This window comes from Podarcis pityusensis (genome assembly GCF_964106645.2).
Source record: "Podarcis pityusensis genome assembly, chromosome: 15".
Taxonomy (NCBI): Eukaryota; Metazoa; Chordata; class Lepidosauria; order Squamata; family Lacertidae; genus Podarcis; species Podarcis pityusensis.
Window position 1 is genome coordinate 17,456,263 of NC_138040.1, and position 18,858 is coordinate 17,475,120.

The 18,858-nt window shown below is 41.2% G+C and overlaps 1 protein-coding gene across 7 annotated transcripts in view; it reads right to left on the reverse strand.

Moving 5' to 3' along the window:
• Positions 1–18,858, reverse strand: part of ARHGAP32 (Rho GTPase activating protein 32) — a 199,655-nt gene that overhangs the window by 122,079 nt on the left and 58,718 nt on the right. The window contains exon 1 of one of the 7 annotated variants that reach the window (XM_080983350.1): positions 14,639–14,854. The exons of 5 other annotated variants lie outside the window; for them this stretch is intronic. In XM_080983350.1, the coding sequence (XP_080839476.1) occupies positions 14,639–14,760 (122 nt within the window). In that variant the 5' untranslated portion in view covers positions 14,761–14,854. Of the gene's footprint in view, positions 1–14,638; positions 14,855–18,858 lie in introns of those variants that run through there. One more of the 7 variants, XM_080983352.1, reaches the window with a different exon arrangement.

Consider the following 18,858-nt stretch of genomic DNA (forward strand, 5'->3'; position numbering starts at 1 on the left):
TAGCTTGCACAAAACAAACTCAACATGTACCGAACAATGTTTTTTAACCTACTTCCTTACAGCATTAGCAATGTAAGTATTGTTCCAAGCAATGATTCTGCATAAATCATTATGAAAATATGCATTGTGTTTTAAAGGTAGGAATTGCCAGCAACGCTTCTAAGAGAGTAATTAGAAAAGAATAATGGCTATAGCTCCTCTCTAATGAATCCTTTATTTGATGTGGAGGAATTATAAAGCTGTCCCCACTCACAACCATTCATATTGATATTATATCCATAACTTTTTAGTAACTTATTGTATAACCTATAGGTGCAGGCCTATGAAATTCCATGTAATAACATGCAATGGTTCCAGATCTTCACAACTTAATGCCAGAGTAAAGTTTTCAGACTAAAGTCTATTCTCTCCTGTGAGTCACTAGTTCAGAATTATATTGATCTGCACTATAACCAAGAATGAAGTGTTAGATTTAAGAAGCAGCTGCTTGCCAGCTGGCACATCCATCCATATTTTACCACACACAGCAAGTAGCTAAGGATTCTCAAATTACTCCATCCTCAACGTATTTTCTTATTATGGTAAACTATATATTCTGCCATCAGACTCTCTCCAATTTTGTCTTCTCTAAAAATAATGTAGGGAATCTGTAATTTTCTATGCTCTTAAAACATGAAACTGTCAAAATTAACTGTCAGAGGAGCTCTCTGCTCGATGGCTTTATTCTTATTCAGCTATCTGTCACAGAGAGAAACCTGGTACAAAACCAAATGTGTTTTTTTAAGGTCACTATGGTACCTTGGAGTCAGAAAATCAAATTTACAAAACTTCAGTCTGTTTGCCTCAGTTCCTTCTTTATACTGATTTATTTCACTTATCCCTTTGCCTAATGTTACCGTATTTGGGGAAATGGTCGTTGTCAATATACTGCCCCTGAGAATAAGTGATGAATTTTAAACAAAACAGTTTATGAACCTACTTTTCTGTTTGCTTTTTTGGGCTCAGAAGCTCTAATGTCTTAAACATAAGCTTTTGGAACCCCACAAGGTTTGCACACATTTGCCTTTTAATGAACCATTTCCATTATCTCAATATATTCGCTACATTCACACATCATACCATGCCACAGTTTTAGAGTGAGATGCATGAGCCTGAATGATCCTCCCATTTAGGGCTGCCATACATCCAGAAATTCCCAGACATGGCCGGGATTTGACTGTTGGAAACAATGTCCAGGCGCAAATTGCCCAAATGTCTGGACATATGGCAACCCATGTCAGAAGTCTAGATTTAAGCAAATTTCCTTAAAAACAGCTCAAAAATTTAATGCTCAACAACTTTGGGCAAAAAAAACCCCTTTGTGTCCGGATTTTCACTTTTTGAAATTCATATGTCAACCCTACTCCCATTGGCATGCACCCCTCCCCTGGCCAAGAGTACTTTGACTATGTTGGCTTTCAGTTTCTTCTAGCCTTGGCTTGCCTTTGCATGACAACTAAGATGAACCCCAACTTTTTTGGAACCAGGCACACATTTGGGAGTCTAAGGACTGCCATGGCCACAACAAAACACTCATTTCACAGTAGAAAAGTCAATTCTCAGAAGCCTCAAACAAATAAAATTCATATTTAAAAAATGAGAGGCGCAGGAGTCCTTTTTCAGCATACTAGGATCTCAGGTTGATTACAAATTCTAGTCACTTTTAAAAGGAAGTCAGCTTTGAATGATGGACTGTGAAACTAGCTTGTTGAAACTAACTAAAGTTAGTGTAATGTGTATGGGTTGCTCGTGCGTAAGTTGCCGCCTCTCCAGGCTTTGTTGCCTTGCTTAAACCTTTCAGTCTGAGCAGCCCTTCACTTCGTGGCTGCCTCAGTCGCTAGCAGAATCCGTCAGTGGGCGTTTCTTAAATCTTTTCCAACATAAAAGTTGTTTGACACCCAGTCTCCTCCTACTCTCTCTGCGCGGAAGTCTTCTGCGCAGGGTGGGCGTGGGTAGCGGGGGACCAGTGCTCTCCCCGCTGGTGTCCGGTGAAGAGTCCTGGAGCCCTCTCGCCGATTCCCCCATCAGCCCCTCTTTATCCCTGGTGTTGCGCTAATTTGCTTCCCCATCTGCGGAGCTGCATCTCTCCCTGCTAGGCCCTTCTCCAGCATCATTTGAGAGCCTTCCCTCCACTTCTAGCTCCGATGTCAGTTCCCTGACAGTTAGTTATGATCACTAAATCAGGTTCAGCTAGGCTGCTAGGGGAAACTGAAATTAAATGTTGCCCAAGTCCTCTTCCTGACCAGGTGGGAGTGAAGTGGGGAACACAGGAGCCTGAGGCTCAATTAGGTTCTTTTCAGCTCATACATGTTGCACAAAAATGTGGCTTAGCACATCCTTCCCCAACCTGGGCTCCCCAGAAGATAACTGATTACAATTCCCACCAGTATGGCTCATGATCACAGATAATGGGGGTTGTAGTCCAGAATACCTAGAGACCCAAGGCTAGGAAAGGCTGCCTTTAACAAGATGTGCAGGAGTAGCCAATGTGTCTGCACTGTATTTGTTTATGGCAGTGTCATCTTAAATGTGGCCCCATGGCACTTGTTACTGAAGAGCCAGCATTTTATATGTAATTGAACACCTAAGAATATTGAATTTTAGGTGGGGGGTGGGACTAAAGTGTGCATGAAAAAACGTAACAAACCATTACTTCATGCAGCTGAACTAGAAATTATTGTTTCATGTGGAATTAATAATTGCATTTTCATTATGGATTTTCACTGACAAAGCTGTAGGCGAAGAGCATTATATTGAAAGCAGAACTATTTTAAGTCAATCACAATGAAACACCATGAGCGGGCAAGGAATATGCAAGAGCATGCTGGTGGAAATGAAACTCCAAGTTATTAAAATATTATTCCTATCTATAAATGGTGTTGTGGGGTAGGGGAGATGTAAGGCAGCAAGAAAAATGAAAATCATAATAATTATATCCATTAGGATACACTCTTCCTTTCCTCTGTATTTGAAAGTTCAAAAGTTGCTGTAAACATGCCTGATAAGAGATTGCATGTCAGTATACAAACTTTCAACAAGAGTACTGCTGAATTAATTCTAAATAGATACATACCCTACCAGACTATCCCTAATGTTAGATATGTCCCTCAAGTAGGCTCTTAACTAAAATGGAGAGCCTACATTATTGCCCTAGCTTTCTTTGGAAAAATGCACAGTACAAACATGTTTTTGGCTTTATTTAGTTCAGAGACTACTTTGCTTTCTACTATTATGACAATCAAGGTCAGCGAAGCATCATCTTGCCAAAACCACCTGCGTGCGACATTGGAGATCCACCCAGGTCACTGCAATCTTTGGATGAGTCCCCTTCTGGTTCTGTTACCTGGGTTTGGAAGAGGGCCTTTTCTGCTATGGCACTCCCTTTGTGGATCTCCCTATGGAGATCAGGAGAGCACTAACATTGGAATGCATACACAGACAATTAAAATATCTTTTTATTTTTCCCATTTTTATTTCCCCCAGCTGTTTACTGATTGATTTTCATTGTTGGTTCTGGCTGTGGTAATTAGTGAAATTATGCTTTATGCTTATCTGGGTGTTATAATTGTTGCTGGTGATTACTGGTCTTAATGGTTTTTATGAATATTGTGAATCAGTTTGAATAAAAAATTAAACATTTAAATGATTAAATCATTTAAATAAAATGGTAAACACACATTTTAAAAAATAAAATAAAGAGGGACTTACAGATATTGGTGAATAATATATAATTTGCTTGCTCTAAACTGATAAGTGTGTCTAACTACTGATAATATTCATTCATATGGAAAACAGTGTAACTGGGAATCCCATTTCACGTAAAGTCAGCAATACAACTTTAACTGCCCAAAAGTAAAAACATGACAATATGGTGCCTTCCATGTATTGTTGCAACTATAGCACAGTTCAGAATTATGAGCAATTTTTTAATGATGTCGAACTGCTGCAAGTGTGACAGCTCTCATTTGCCTCATGCTTGTCTTAAAGAAGCTTTCTAGCATCAATGCATTATCTTCAGGGATTCTAATACAACCCTTTGGCCTTTAACAGTATTTAAAAAAAAAATACTATGGAAGATGAGCCAGCTTTTCTAATGAATGTTCTTCTGCACCTGATCCCATTTTAAGGAGTTTGTTAGACTTTAAAGGCATGGTTGGTGAGTAGTCAGGATATCTGCATTACTGTTTTGGCCCATATTAACCTCCCATTTTTATTTATGCTTTTTTTTTAAGACCTGAAGAAAAGGCCTTGCTATGATTCCATTCATTGCATGAAAGGAGGGTGGGGTGCCAATGGGTTCTGTTATTGCCCTGTAGCTTTAGAACAAGTTATGCCAGGAGGTCCACCTATCATTGGTAGAGTTCAGGCACAGACAAGAAGACTATTCTCTCATGTATGACATCTGTTACTAAAATAGCAAAGCACAGAAGAGTAACTACTGTATTATCATTACTAGTGTTTACTGAATAAACACAACATTAGACAAATTAGCCCGTCCTAGTTGAAAGAGCAAACCTGAAGAGACTTTCCTCAGCTAGACTAGACATTGAAATCCCTGCCCAGATAATTCAATACAACGGCTTGAGGTAGAGGTGTGGTAGAGGAGGACTATCTGTCATTTACATGTAGTAGAAGCATCAGTGATTCTAGGTAAAGAGATGTTATTTACATGTAGTTTCAGGACATAATAGATTTCACTTGGCTCTTTGTTTCTTTAAAAAAAAATATTTGGGTGGGTCAGCTCTACAAGTATTACATACATTCAGTGTCCGCATTTGTTTAACACAGTCACAACAAAAACTACAAATTGTTATCCAATTATACATTGTATCCCTCCCAAAAAGGTACGGAGAAGTTGGGGGATGCATTTCTTCTCGTGTGACAATCTACAAACACAAAAAGGGAACTATATTTAATTAAATTTATCCTGCTGTATTTCTCACCAGCTTCATTTTACAACTGCTTGTCAACTTCTCAGGTAGTGATGTTGCCTTTGACCTGAAAAATCCTTGCTGAATTTCCAGAAATGTGCTGTTTCCATGTGGGCCCATTATTAACCTGTATTAACAGATCCTTATGCACCAATTGTGATATATATTAAATATCCTAAAAAAGGCCAAGACTGAATCCCACTGAACATGCTGTGTTATAATATCACTAACAGTCAAAACTAATGTGTACCAAAAAGACTTATTTTTATCAAACTGCCTTGTTTTAGTATCTTCAGCCTCTGGCTTTTTATTTGAAACAGACAGCTTGGCGCCTTTTCAAATTTCACTCTTCAGCCTGCTCTTTTGTCCAATCAACATCACATTTCTGCCTCCACTCCCCAATTTTTCTTTACCTTCTTGAGTACACCACCGCCACATTTTTTTCTTAGATTATCAAACTGTCATCTGTATTATTCTGCAAAAACTGTTTTAGTTTATATTTCTTGCTATTTTCTCCCTGCTGAAAAAAAATAGATTGTTCCTCTGTTCCTGTTTGGCTCAGTCTATCTTCAGCACTCTGATACTGTCAGTCATTCTTGTCTTACTGAATTTCTTGCAGGTTTGGGATCTTGTTCTTATCAGAACATTCACTCTTTTTTGTAGATCTGTTCACGGCACGCCATTCTCCATTCTTTCCATCCAGTGGAAAATGTGTGATTCCTGGCCCTATTATTTCCATTTGTATTTTCCATTTGTACTTTTACTTAATCCCCTGGTTTCAAGTGCCATTTTTATGTTGACTATATCCCATTACATCCTTCTTCCTGCTATAACTGCATCTATTTGACCGTCTTCCATGTCCAGAATTTTCATCTGAATTTTAATGTGCCCATGACAGAATACTTAACCAGATACTAGTTAATGTATATTGTTATATTTTATTTAAACCTCTTAGGTTTTATGAATAAGCTGCCTATAAATTATGTTAAATAAATAAATAAAATGCTCCACTCTTTTGCTACTCTAATTCTATTACAAAATTTTCTCATTTCTGTCACTATAATATACAGTGGTACCTCGGGTTACAAACACATCGGGTTACAGACTCCGCTAACCCGGAAGCAGTACCTCGGGTTAAGAACTTTGCCCCAGGATGAGAACAGAAATCGTGTGGCGGCGGGGGGAGGCCCCATTAGCTAAAGTGGTACCTCAGGTTAAGAACGGTTTCAGGTTAAGAATGGACTTCCAGAACAAATTAAGTTTGTAACCAGAGGTACCACTGTACATATCTAAGATTTTTATGACTTTGTCCAGATATTGCCAAAACTTTGTTTGAAGCACCTGCTATTTTACAAGTTGATTGTTGTAATATTTGTTTTATCTGCCTTCCTCATTCTGACCTTCCTGCTTTTTTTCTATTTTAATTCTGCTATTCAGCACATTTTCATCCACTTTTTCATTATCAGTTCCCTTTTATTTTACCTTCTTATTTCCTGCTCATGACACTGACTTTTTTCCATCCCACACTGAATGCAAATAGAATTTTCAAATTAGAGCCTGATCATACCCCTTCTATCTCCGCTTCCCCATTTCTTGTTATTATCGCCATAATTATGACATTCTTATTCCTCACTTTCTTGTTCAGACCCTCTTTGGCCTCTTCTTACAACAGGGGTGCGGGATCTTCTTCAACACGTAGTCTGCATTGCCCTTCTGAGCAATGTCCCAGAGGCCACATGCAGTAGATATAATGTGAATTTTACCTTTGCAGTAGTTTCTACACACACACTAGTTTCTACACACACTCACACGCACCCCTCCAACCTTCTATCTGAGTGGCCACTGTGAGAAAAGGATGCTGAACTAGATGGGCCATTGGTCTGATCCAGCAGACTCTTGCTATGTTCATCAAGGGAAGTAAGAGCCATTATAAGAGTTCAAGCCCACATTCAAGTCAGGCAAAACTATTACAGAGGAGGAGGGGTGTGTGGCCTAAGGAAGAGGCCTGGGGGGGGCCACATAAGTCTCCAGCGGCCTGAGGCTGCCCATTCCTGTCTTATGAGTCAGAACTGCCAATCCCCTCATCTACACATCATGCTATTATAGTCTCCCCTTTAAAACATGTCTTAAAGGTGACTTCATTTCTCTGACCTTCCATTCCTGACAGATGTCTTTTCACCTCGTGGTCAGCAATAATTTAAATTTACTTTGTGGCACGTCCCTCAAATTGTTAGACCACTTCTTTATTTTTCTACTACAATATTAGCTATTATTAATATTAGCTACTACAATATGAGCTATTTTATAAATGATTATTTTAAAATATACAGAAATCACACTAGAAACAGCCCCAGTACATTTCATCGTGAGAAATAAGCACAAATTCTGAGGATGGCACTGAAAATCCATTTTGGTTGTGCCATACTTGCTTACAAGCAGGCTTCAAGATTTGGTTGCCACACTCACCATGGCAACTGTGCTACAGCCCCCCAGTGCTCATTATGAGCAAATAGGCTTTCTTGCAACTATGAAACGGCAGAGGCAAGTGCAACATAGAGAGCTGCCTTATACTGTGGCAATTGGTCTATCTAGCTCAGTATTGTGTACACTAACTTAGAAGCAGCTCTCAAGGGTTTCAGGAACGGGTCTTTCCAGACCCTACCTGGGGATGCAAGGGATTGAACTTGCACCTTCCATATCCAAAGCAGATGCCCTACCAATTGAGCTACAGCCCTTTCCCAAAGGTCCAAAGTGGGCAGGAAAGTTGGAGGTTGTCTATTCATTCAGAGATGGGACAGATCCTTCAAGTCACTCATGCACTGCGATTGCCTCAGAGCGGCCAAACCAGAGGGAGCTGTTTTGCTGCTTGGAGGTGGGCACCTACTGTGCCTTATCTCAGTGCACCAAGCCCTCTGCCATTCTTTCCCATGAGAAAGGGTTTGGTTCATCTGTTTCTGGACAGAGGCTCTTAGGGAGGTCTTACTGGAAAGGTTGCAAAGTGGGAGCTGGTGAATACAGGCAAAAGCTATAGACATTTGTTTTTAGACAACATTTGAATCAAATGTACAATGTTCATTACCAATACTTGTACTGTAATATATACAGCAACTTATACTGTAATGCATTCAAGAGTTTCAGTGGTAGTGCTGGTTGCAATGAAGGTCCTGACAATAATTGACCAAGTTGCTCTGATATCACAGTGCAGAATGCCTTATGAAATGAGGGCCATAGGCAACAATCATGAGAGGCCAGGCATCTAATCAATGAGGATGAGAAGTGGTGCACACTAGAGGACCAAGGAAAATAGATGGACAAAGGGGAAGTATCAGAGAGCAAAACAAACTAGAAATGAGAACTAGCAAAGAGGTGCAGAAATTGCCAGAAGCTACTTCAGGTCACATATTGATTTGAGATGGTCAACTTAAATCTTTGGCTGCATGCCTCTAGCTCTCTATTATTATAAAACTTTCCTATCTGCATATCCTGCTACCAGATCAAAATATTGCTGTCAAGAATCATGAACCAATGTCAACCAATATTTAGATTCTGGCTTGGGTTCTCCTGTCATTCCCTGTCATTCCCTAAATAAATTAATACTAATACTAATAATTTTATTATTTATACCCCACCCATCTGGCTGGGTTTCCCCAGCCACTGGACTGCTTCCAGCAGAATATAAAAACATAGTAAAATGTCAAATGTTAAAAACTTCCCAATACAGGGCTGCCTTCAGATGTCTTCTAAAAGTTGTGTAGTTCTTTATCTCCTTGACATCTGATGGGAGGGCGCTTCACACGGAGGGTGCTACTGCCAAGAACACCCTCTGCCTTGTTCCCTGTAAATTCATTTCCTGTAGTGAGGGAACCGCCAGAAGACCCTCAGAGGTAGACCTCAGTGTCCGGGCTGAATGAAGGGGGTGGAGACACTTAGAATCATAGAATCATAGAATCATAGAGTTGGAAGAGACCACAAGGGCCATCGAGTCCAACCCCCTGCCAAGCAGGAAACACCATCAGAGCACTCCTGACATATGGTTGTCAAGCCTCTGCTTAAAGACCTCCAAAGAAGGAGACTCCACCACACTCCTTGGCAGCAAATTCCACTGTCAAACAGCTCTTACTGTCAGGAAGTTCTTCCTAATGTTTAGGTGGAATCTTCTTTCTTGTAGTTTGGATCCATTGCTCCGTGTCCGCTTCTCTGGAGCAGCAGAAAACAACCTTTCTCCCTCCTCTATGTGACATCCTTTTATATATTTGAACATGGCTATCATATCACCCCTTAACCTCCTCTTCTCCAGGCTAAACATGCCCAGCTCCCTTAGCCGTTCCTCATAAGGCATCGTTTCCAGGCCTTTGACCATTTTGGTTGCCCTCCTCTGGACACGTTCCAGTTTGTCAGTGTCCTTCTTGAACTGTGGTGCCCAGAACTGGACACAGTACTCCAGGTGAGGTCTGACCAGAGCAGAATACAGTGGTACTATTACTTCCCTTGATCTAGATGCTATACTCCTATTGATGAGGCCCAGAATTGCATTGGCTTTTTTAGCTGCCGCGTCACACTGTTGGCTCATGTCAAGTTTGTGGTCAACCAAGACTCCTAGATCCTTTTCACATGTACTGCTCTTAAGCCAGGTGTCACCCATCTTGTATTTGTGCCTCTCATTTTTTTTGCCCAAGTGCAATACTTTACATTTCTCCCTGCCAAAATTCATCTTGTTTGTTTTTGCCCAGTTCTCTAATCTGTCAAGGTCGTTTTGAAGTGTGATCCTGTCCTCTGGGGTGTTAGCCACCCCACCCAGTTTGGTGTCATCTGCAAATTTGATCAGGATGCCCTTGAGTCCATCATCCAAGTCGTTGATAAAGATGTTGAATAAGACCGGGCCCAGGACAGAACCCTGTGGCACCCCACTAGTCACTCTTCTAAGGTATACTGGACTGAGGCCATTTAGTGCTTTAAAGGTCAGTACCGGCACATTGAATTGTGCTTGGAAGCATACTGGGAGCCAGTGAAGATCCATTGGAACTGGTGTTATTTTGTCCCAACAGCCACTCCCAGTCACCAGTCTAGCTGCCACATTCTGGATTAGTTGTAGTTTCAGAGTCACCTTCAAAGGTAGCCCCATGTAGAGCTCATTGCAGTAGTCCAAGCAGGAGATAACCAGAGCATGTACCACTCTGGTGAGACAGCCTGCAGGCAGGTAGGGTCTCAGCCAGTGTGCTAGATGGAGCTGGTAGACAGGTGCCCTGGATACAGAACTGACCTGTGCCTCCCTGGACAGCTGTGATTCCAAAATGACTCCTAGGCTGTGCACATGGTCCTTCAGGGGCACAGTTGCCCCATTCAGGACCAGGGAGTCCCCCACACCACCCACCCCCTGTCCCCACCATCCATCCTCCAACTGCCCTCAGACACTCACACTAAAACTGGTATATCAACCATACTATGCTGCCCAGAAATCTTATGAAGAATATGGATATGGGTCACAAATTAACAGAAAATATTTTAAATAGCTCAGATCCAAATTAAACGTTATGTGTCACTCTACAAAGGTAATTTAAAAATGAACTCTGAATTAATTTATACATGTTGAGCGCTTATTTGCAGCTTCTTTAAACTGCATTCATGACCTTCTCTGAAATAAACTGAGGTCCTTCTTTTCCATGTAAACAAACAACCATGGATGAAAGTGACTTTTGAGGTCAAGCATTATAAATATGACACAGCAGGTTGTACATTATTGTAGTAAATTCTGAATATTTTATGCTTTGCCAGCCAAATGGCACAAACGTTTAACATTCTATCCTGCCCTTCCTTCTGAATTTCTGAGTATGTGCAGTCTGATCTATTTGACTGCAAGCTAGTGGGCTGTGTCCAATGACAACTCAGAGTAGACCCACTGAAACCAATAGAGCTAAATTAGCCATCTCTATTAATTTCAAGTGGTCCACTTTGAATACAACTAGCACTGGATACACTCCAATATGTTTACTAGATTTTAGGAACCAGTTAGTATTAATGAGGAAATCACAAAATGGTTAACTATTTAAGCAATTTTAAATAGTTTCCCACTGGCCATTTAAATGACAGCCTACCCCACTTACAATGTATTTTCCTGGAAGGCCACACCATGCACATCAAAGCACACTGGAGCTCACAGCCTCACCCTTCTTTTAAAATCTTTCCCATCCTGCTCTCCTTTCCCATTTCTCAATCCACACCATGCCCTTGCTTGAACTGCTTTATCATGTCTGATCTTGCCTGCTCCATACTGTAAGCTCTGCCAAGCAGGGGAAACTGCCTACTGTATTCTGCAAACTTTGTCTGTCATGGAAATCATTAAATAATAATTAGAGAATCTAAGTCAGATAGTAAATCAAGTCCAAATAGCTTCTATTTACAATTTCAAAAGGCATGAACAAAAAGAGCAGCTTTAAGATCAAACACTTTAATTACAAGCTCTTTAACTGACTTGTGGAATTCACTACTGCAGGATATGATTAAGTCAACTAGATTCCTTGTGTCTTTAAAAATGATTTGTGACACAACAAACAAAGCTGATTATGCACTAGCTAGAATAAAAGTACAAGGTCTAATAATCCTTGTGGTTTGGGGGCTCTACAAGCATTTTCATTTCAGTGACAAAATACACTACTATCTCCTTAACTACCTTTCACAGCTGAGGTGTCTTAGTACGTCATGGTTTGATGTGAGAAAACAAGGTTCATGTCCAAACCTCACCTGTACACTCTATATCAGGTATGGCCAACCATTTGAGACCCAGGATGCACTTTTAACCCAAACATTGATTTGGGGACCAAATTTTTAACCTTCTACCATTTATCTGCACGGCAGTAGTGTTCGTGTTGCAACCCACTTTGAATCAGACCATGACCCGCTAATGGGTCCCATTCCACCAGGTAAAGATCAGTGCATTAGATGGCTTTATCCATCTCTCTCTAGCCTTTAACTGCTACTTTACAAAATGGGAATAATAGTAACCCTACCTTGCTGGCCTGTTGCAAGAATGAATGAAATAAAAGATTAACACTCTCCAGGAGCCCTTATAATTGGATGGTCCAAGTAGGCCAAAGTCTTATATACTGTGATGTGGAAACCAGCTCATAGTACGCAAGTTTTCTAAATTAAGTTCCCAAAATATAATACTAACAGTATTAAAGCATTTTTCCCCCTGTGGTTTATTAAATGCCTGTTAAAAAGGTACAGATGGTAAAGGTAAAGGTACCCCTGACCGTTAGGTCCAGTCGCAAGTGACTCTGGGGTTGTGGCGCTCATCTCACTCTATAAGCTGAGGGAGCCGGCGTTTGTCCTCAGACAGCTTCTGGATCATGTGGCCAGCATGACTAAGCCCCTTCTGGCAAACCAGAGCAGCACACGGAAACACTGTTTACCTTCCCGCCGGAGTGGTACCTATTTATCTACTTGCACTTTGACGTGCTTTCGCACTGCTAGGTGGGCAGGAGCTGGGACTGAACAATGGGAGCTCACCCCGTTACAGGGAATCGAACCACCAACCTTCTGATTGGCAAGACCTAGGCTCTGTGATTTAGACCACAGCGCCACCCGCATCCCTCCAAATACTGCCTTTAGGTAAATGACATAGCTATAACCTGTTCCAAGACAGAATAAATTGCATCCCATACTTGCAACAGCTCAACTTCAGAGCTCACAGCATTGGACTTTTACATTTGTGCTGAGGTCACTGAAAATCTGTAAACTGTAATATCTCAGTTGATCAACAAAGCTCTAATAATTGATTACAGTTTGCAGCTAACTGAAAGAAAATTTATTCACTCTAACACTTTAATCTTATTTAGGAGTTTTAAAATGCTGAGATCTACTTTTGGCAATTATTAGAGTAAGTGTTGCCATCACACACCTCTGAAGCAGAATAGAAGGCCAGAGAAGTAAAGGGAATTGGGAGTGAAGGACATACTTGGATATATGCAGTGCATGGGGGGTGGGGAAGAGAGAGAAAGAAAGAAACACACTAAATACCATATTTCTTTTACCAATAAAAGAATGCCATCTTTATTCTGCATATCATTACCAGCTTATGTATACTTGGGTGGCAATTTGCACAGTAAACACAGATATTTGAACTCCAGGTGGTTTTCATTCACAGAAGCCCTTCATTCTTACTTGCGTAAGAGCAAAGAGTTTTAGAATATCAGTGTTCATTCAAGAGCACAAGCACACCAGCACTGGGAAACATTTTGATTCATATGTTTTCTAAGAGCAGCAGTAAATGAAACACTGTAAAACAGGGTCAGGCCAGCCAGTAGGCAAAGTTAAGTAATTACTTCAGGCAGCAGATTGGGGAGGGACAACATCAGCAGTTATTTCTCATACCCACCCCCCTGCCACCAGTATTCTATTCTGTTGGGCAGCTTGTCCCAGGCCCCACTTAACTGTCTTGCTGTACACAGGGAATGGGGAGGGCTGTCTTATCACCAGTTCAGATTCAGCTGGCAATCCAGTCAGCTTCTGTATATGGAATGAAAAGGGGCACAATTCTGATATGCGCCTCAGATAGCAAAACGTCTTGGGCCAGCCCTACCTGTAAGAGAGCCAGGGCAGGGGACATCTACTCCAAGCTTACCCACCCCACCCACCAGAAAAAGTCTCTAGGGAAACTACTCTGGACCATTTAAATTCATTAGCTAGCTACTGAGTCCTTCAGGTGGGTGGAGTCCCCATGGTGAAATACCTGAACTTTGTATATCTGCATATAAACTGAAATAGGAGACCTTGGAACCACCTACTTCCTGCTCATAAATAACTGTAGGTCTTGCAAAACAACCATTTTTTTAAAAAAAAAACCATAAAGGTAGGAGGTTGCAGTTGTTGCCATTAAGGTAAGTTTTCAGTATTAATGACAACTCTACTCCATAAAAATTATGTCATCTTTGCCCAGAAGAACATCCCAACTGAAATTAAATAACAGAATACATCCCAACTGAAATTAAATAACAGGATTATTTTAGATCAACTGCAATATAAATCTGAGGCCAAGGTAATGGAAAAGATTTGCCCTAAAGTTATCAGCACTAATTCATTCCACAAGCATTTTTACTAAACAACCAGGACTCAAACTAGCTTTTAAGAACTACAGTATTAAATTTAGTCTGCAGTCTATATATATATTGCAGATGCAAACACTGAACAATTCCTTGTAATTCAGCTCATAAGAATTGTATTTAATCCAATTTAGCAATGTGTCATATTATGTGTATTTTAGACATAACATTGCAGTATTACTCTACACAGACAACAAATAGTTAAACATCACCACAAAAATTAAAATGGGGGGAGGACAGAAAGCCATGATTATACTATGCCTACTTTTTAATATGACTATATACCGTAATTAAATAAAGGTGTCTGAAGGACAATTGTTTTGTTCCATCCCAATAACTTCCTCCTATATGTATTAAAAGGAATCTGCATTTATGAAATAATTACATGATTATTAATATTGTGGCATGTATTTTATTACCGAATTATTGGCTTAAATAAAACATGGAACAAACATTTTTCCTTAGAAACAGTTAGCATATCTGATGTTTGCTTGTTTGTTTGAAATGAGACGTGAATTTAAACATCCCTCAAAAAGCCCTTTCTCTGGGTGATTTATTGATAGTACTGACCTTTTGGATTCATCAAGATTGCCTTCAGTCCTTATCGCCCCTGCAGTAGAAGCTGCTGAATAGATATTGGTAAAAGCAGCAGCAGCGGCAGCTGCTCCAATCCCTCCCTCCATGTTGCACATACAAGCACAGACTGCAGAAGCAGAGAGAGGAGGCAAAGGCACGAGAATCCAAGGAGGAAAGGGCTAAGGACCAAAAGTTGCTTCTTTTCTTCCCCCCACCTGCCCAATAATACAAGAGACAGGCTGCTTTCCCCCTCTGTCAGGTTCAAAAATGCTAGCAATTAACAGAACCTCCTCAAACAATTTCTGGTAATAATTCTATCAGAGAACAACAAAAAAACAACAACCCAGCTTGCAAACACCAGGTTTCTATTCTTTCTTCATTCAGTGGCTCACATTTTCTTCAGGCTGCTACAGGCATTTCAGCTGTAACCCTTTCCAAGCTGAGGCACAGAGAGTTTGTTTTCCGCGTTGTAAAATGACACCGTAGGAACAGGCATTCATCTGGTGCGGACCTTTCCTGTGGCTAGCTGCAGATTGTGTCTAATTAGAATAAGACATTTAGAATTGAATTTGCACACAGCTCGCAACCTAACCTTGAGCAGGTCACTTAATCTCTTTGAAATTCAGCTCTTCCCCTATAAAGGTTTGACGCTGCACTGGAAAGACTATTAATATTTATGATGCACTCCGACACCTTCGTGTTTATGCCACTTTTTGAATTTGCTGCAGTGTATAAAACTTGGGTTGCAAGTTTTAATTGATGAATCAACATAAGCTATAGGACGTGATGGACTTCAAAGCAACTTGAAGCCCACAGACTGTAAGTTACAAAAATGTGCAGATGTGGTAACAGCAGGATACCAATCTTAGATGCCCTTCTTAAGGATGAAGATGTGAGCATTCAGTAAGTTCTGTTATAGTTGTTTGTAAAATATATGTACGCTGCCTTTCTGCCATGGTTGGCATTTAAACTGGTTTAACAGATCTCAAACACAGTAGTGTCATAAAAACTTAAAAAGCAATAAAATAAAATGCAGGCCCCTCAACAGGGGCAGGGAGTTCACATGATCAGTTGGTGTTTCCCATAGCACTTCCGCATATGTCAAAGAAATACTAAATGTGTAGTAGCAATTATAACCCATTTATATGGTTAATAATTGGAGAATATTAAGACCACGAAAACGAAAGAGTAGCCTGATAGATCAGGCCAATGGCCCTTCTAGTCCACAGTGGCCAACCAGATGCATGTAGGAAACCAGCAAGCAGAATTCCAGCACAAGAGCACTATCCCCTCCCACAATTTCCAGCAACTGGTATTCAGAAGCATTGCTGCCTCCAACTGTGAAGGTAGAGCGTAGCCATCATAACTAGTAGCTATTGATAGCCCTCTCCTCCATGAATTTGTCTAATCCTCTTTTCAAGCCATTCAAGGTGGCCATCACCGCCTCCTGCAGAAGCGAGTTCCATAGTTTGACAATGTGCTGAATGAAGAACTTTCTTTCATCTGTCCTGAAACTTCCAACTTCCAGCTTCAATGGATGTCGGCAACTTCTAGTATTATGAGAGAGGGAGGAAAACGTCTCGCTATCGGCTTTCTTCATGTATTTCTTGCATAACTTTATAAACGAGCAGCAAAGTCAGTCCTCAGGGAATGTGCAGGCGACCTTGGAACGGACAGCTCACGGAAGAACCCCAACCAAACCTAAGAGGAGGCGTGTAGTGGTGATAGGGGATTCCCTACTGAGGGGAACAGAAACAGTGATCTGTGGGCCTGACAAGATGTCTCGGGAAGTGTGCTGTCTCCCCGGGGCTAAGATCCAAGATGTAACTGAACGACTGCAAGGAATCATAAAACCCACTGACAAATACCCCCTCCTCTTGGTTCATGTGGGAACCAATGACACTGCAAGCAATAGCCTCCAGAAGATCAAAAGAGACTACGAGGCTCTGGGCAGGAAATTGAAGCAATTAAATGCACAAATTGTCATCTCATCTGTCCTCCCAGTTGAACGACGTGGCCCAGGGAGAGAGGGAAAAATAGTGGAAGTGAACAGCTGGCTTTGCAAATGGTGTAAACAGGAACGGTTTGGATTCTTAGATCACGGACTGCAGTTTCTTGAAAATGGACTTCTGGCAAGCGATGGGCTGCACCTCACAACGGTTGGGAGGAATGTTTTTGCCAAGAATCTCAGAAACCTCATCAGGAGGGCTTTAAACTGACTAATGTGGGGGAGGGAGACAGTGCTCCTGAAGGTAGAAGTCTATCAATTGATGAAGATGATCATCCAAATGTCATAGACCAAATGGAGCAAACAGCACGCAGACCTAGTGGTGGGAGGAAATAATCCTTAAATAAGAGACACGGGGGAATGATTAATGGACTTCAATGTCTGTACACTAATGCGCAAAGCATGGGAAATAAACAAGATGAGCTTGAGCTCTTGGTACAGCAAACTAAATATGACATAATAGGCATCACTGAAACCTGGTGGGATGAGTCCCACGATTGGAATGTAATAATGCAGGGATACAATCTATTTCAGAGAAACAGACCAGACAAGAAAGGAGGAGGAGTGGCGTTATATGACAGGGATGTGTATACCTGTGAAGAGATCCAAGATTTAGAACCTCAAAGCCAAAGTGAGAGCATTTGGGTCAAAATTAAGGGAGAGAAGAATAACAGTGACCTCATTGTGGGAGTTTACTATAGATCCCCAAGCCAAATGGAGGACATAGATGATGCCTTCCTGGAACAGATGGCCAAGCATGCAAAAGGAAGGGAGATAGTAGTAATGGGGGACTTCAGTTACCCGGATATTTGTTGGATGTCAAACTCAGCCAAGAGCATAAGGTCAAACAGATTCCTCACTGGCCTTGCAGACAACTTCATTGTCCAGAAAGTGGGAGAAGCAACAAGAGGAACAGCCATTTTAGATCTGGTCCTAACCAATGTTGATGACCTGGTTAGTGGGGTAGAAGTGGAAGGATCATTAGGCGCGAGTGATCATGCTCTTCTGAAGTTTACTATACAGCAGAAAGGAGCAGCCAAGCATACTAGGACTCAATTTCTTGACTTTAAGAAAGCCGACTTCATAAAACTTAGGGAAGTGCTGGGTGAGATCCCATGGACAGTAATACTAAAAGGAAAGGGAGTTCATGATGGCTGGGAGTTTGTTAAGAGGGAGATAGTAAAAGCACAACTTCAGGCAATACCAATGAGACGGAAACATGGAAGGTGCCTAAAGAAGCCAGGGTGGCTATCTAAAGAACTTTTAACTGAGTTAAGATTAAAAAAGGATGTGTACAAAAAATGGAAAAGGGGGGAAACCACCAAAGAGGAATTCAAACAAATAGCTAGCACGTGTAGACACAAAGTCAGAAAAGCTAAAGCACAGAATGAACTCAGGCTTGCTAGAGAGGTTAGAAGCAACAAAAAAGGCTTTTATGGGTATGTTCGTAGCAAAAGGAAGAACAAAGAAACAGTGGGGTCACTCAGAGGAGAAGATGGTGAAATGCAAACAGGGGACACAGAAAGGGCTGAACTCCTCAATGCCTTCTTTGCCTCAGTCTTCTCCGATAAAGAAAACAATGCCCAACCTGAAGAATTTGGAGCAAATGATTCAGCAGAGGAAACACAGCCCAGAATAACTAAGGAGATAGTACAAGATTACTTGGCTAGTTTAGATGTATTCAAGTCTCCAGGGCCAGATGAACTGCATCCAAGAGTATTAAAAGAACTGGCAGATGTGATCTCAGAACCACTGGCAGTCATCTTTGAGAATTCCTGGAGAACAGGCGAAGTCCCGGCAGACTGGAGGAGGGCAAATGTTGTCCCTATTTTCAAAAAGGGGAAAAGAGAGGACCCAAATAATTACCGCCCAGTCAGTCTGACATCAATACCAGGGAAGATTCTGGAGCAGATCATTAAGCAAACAGTCTGTGAGCACCTAGAAAGGAATGCTGTGATCACCAATAGTCAGCATGGATTTCTGAAAAATAAGTCATGTCAGACTAACCTGATCTCGTTTTTTGACAGAATTACAAGCCTGGTAGATGAAGGGAACGCAGTGGATGTAGCCTACCTTGATTTCAGCAAGGCATTTGACAAGGTGCCCCATGATATTCTTGTAAAGAAGCTGGTAAAATGCGGTCTTGACTATGCTACCACTCAGTGGATTTGTAACTGGCTGGCTGACCGAACCCAAAGGGTGCTCA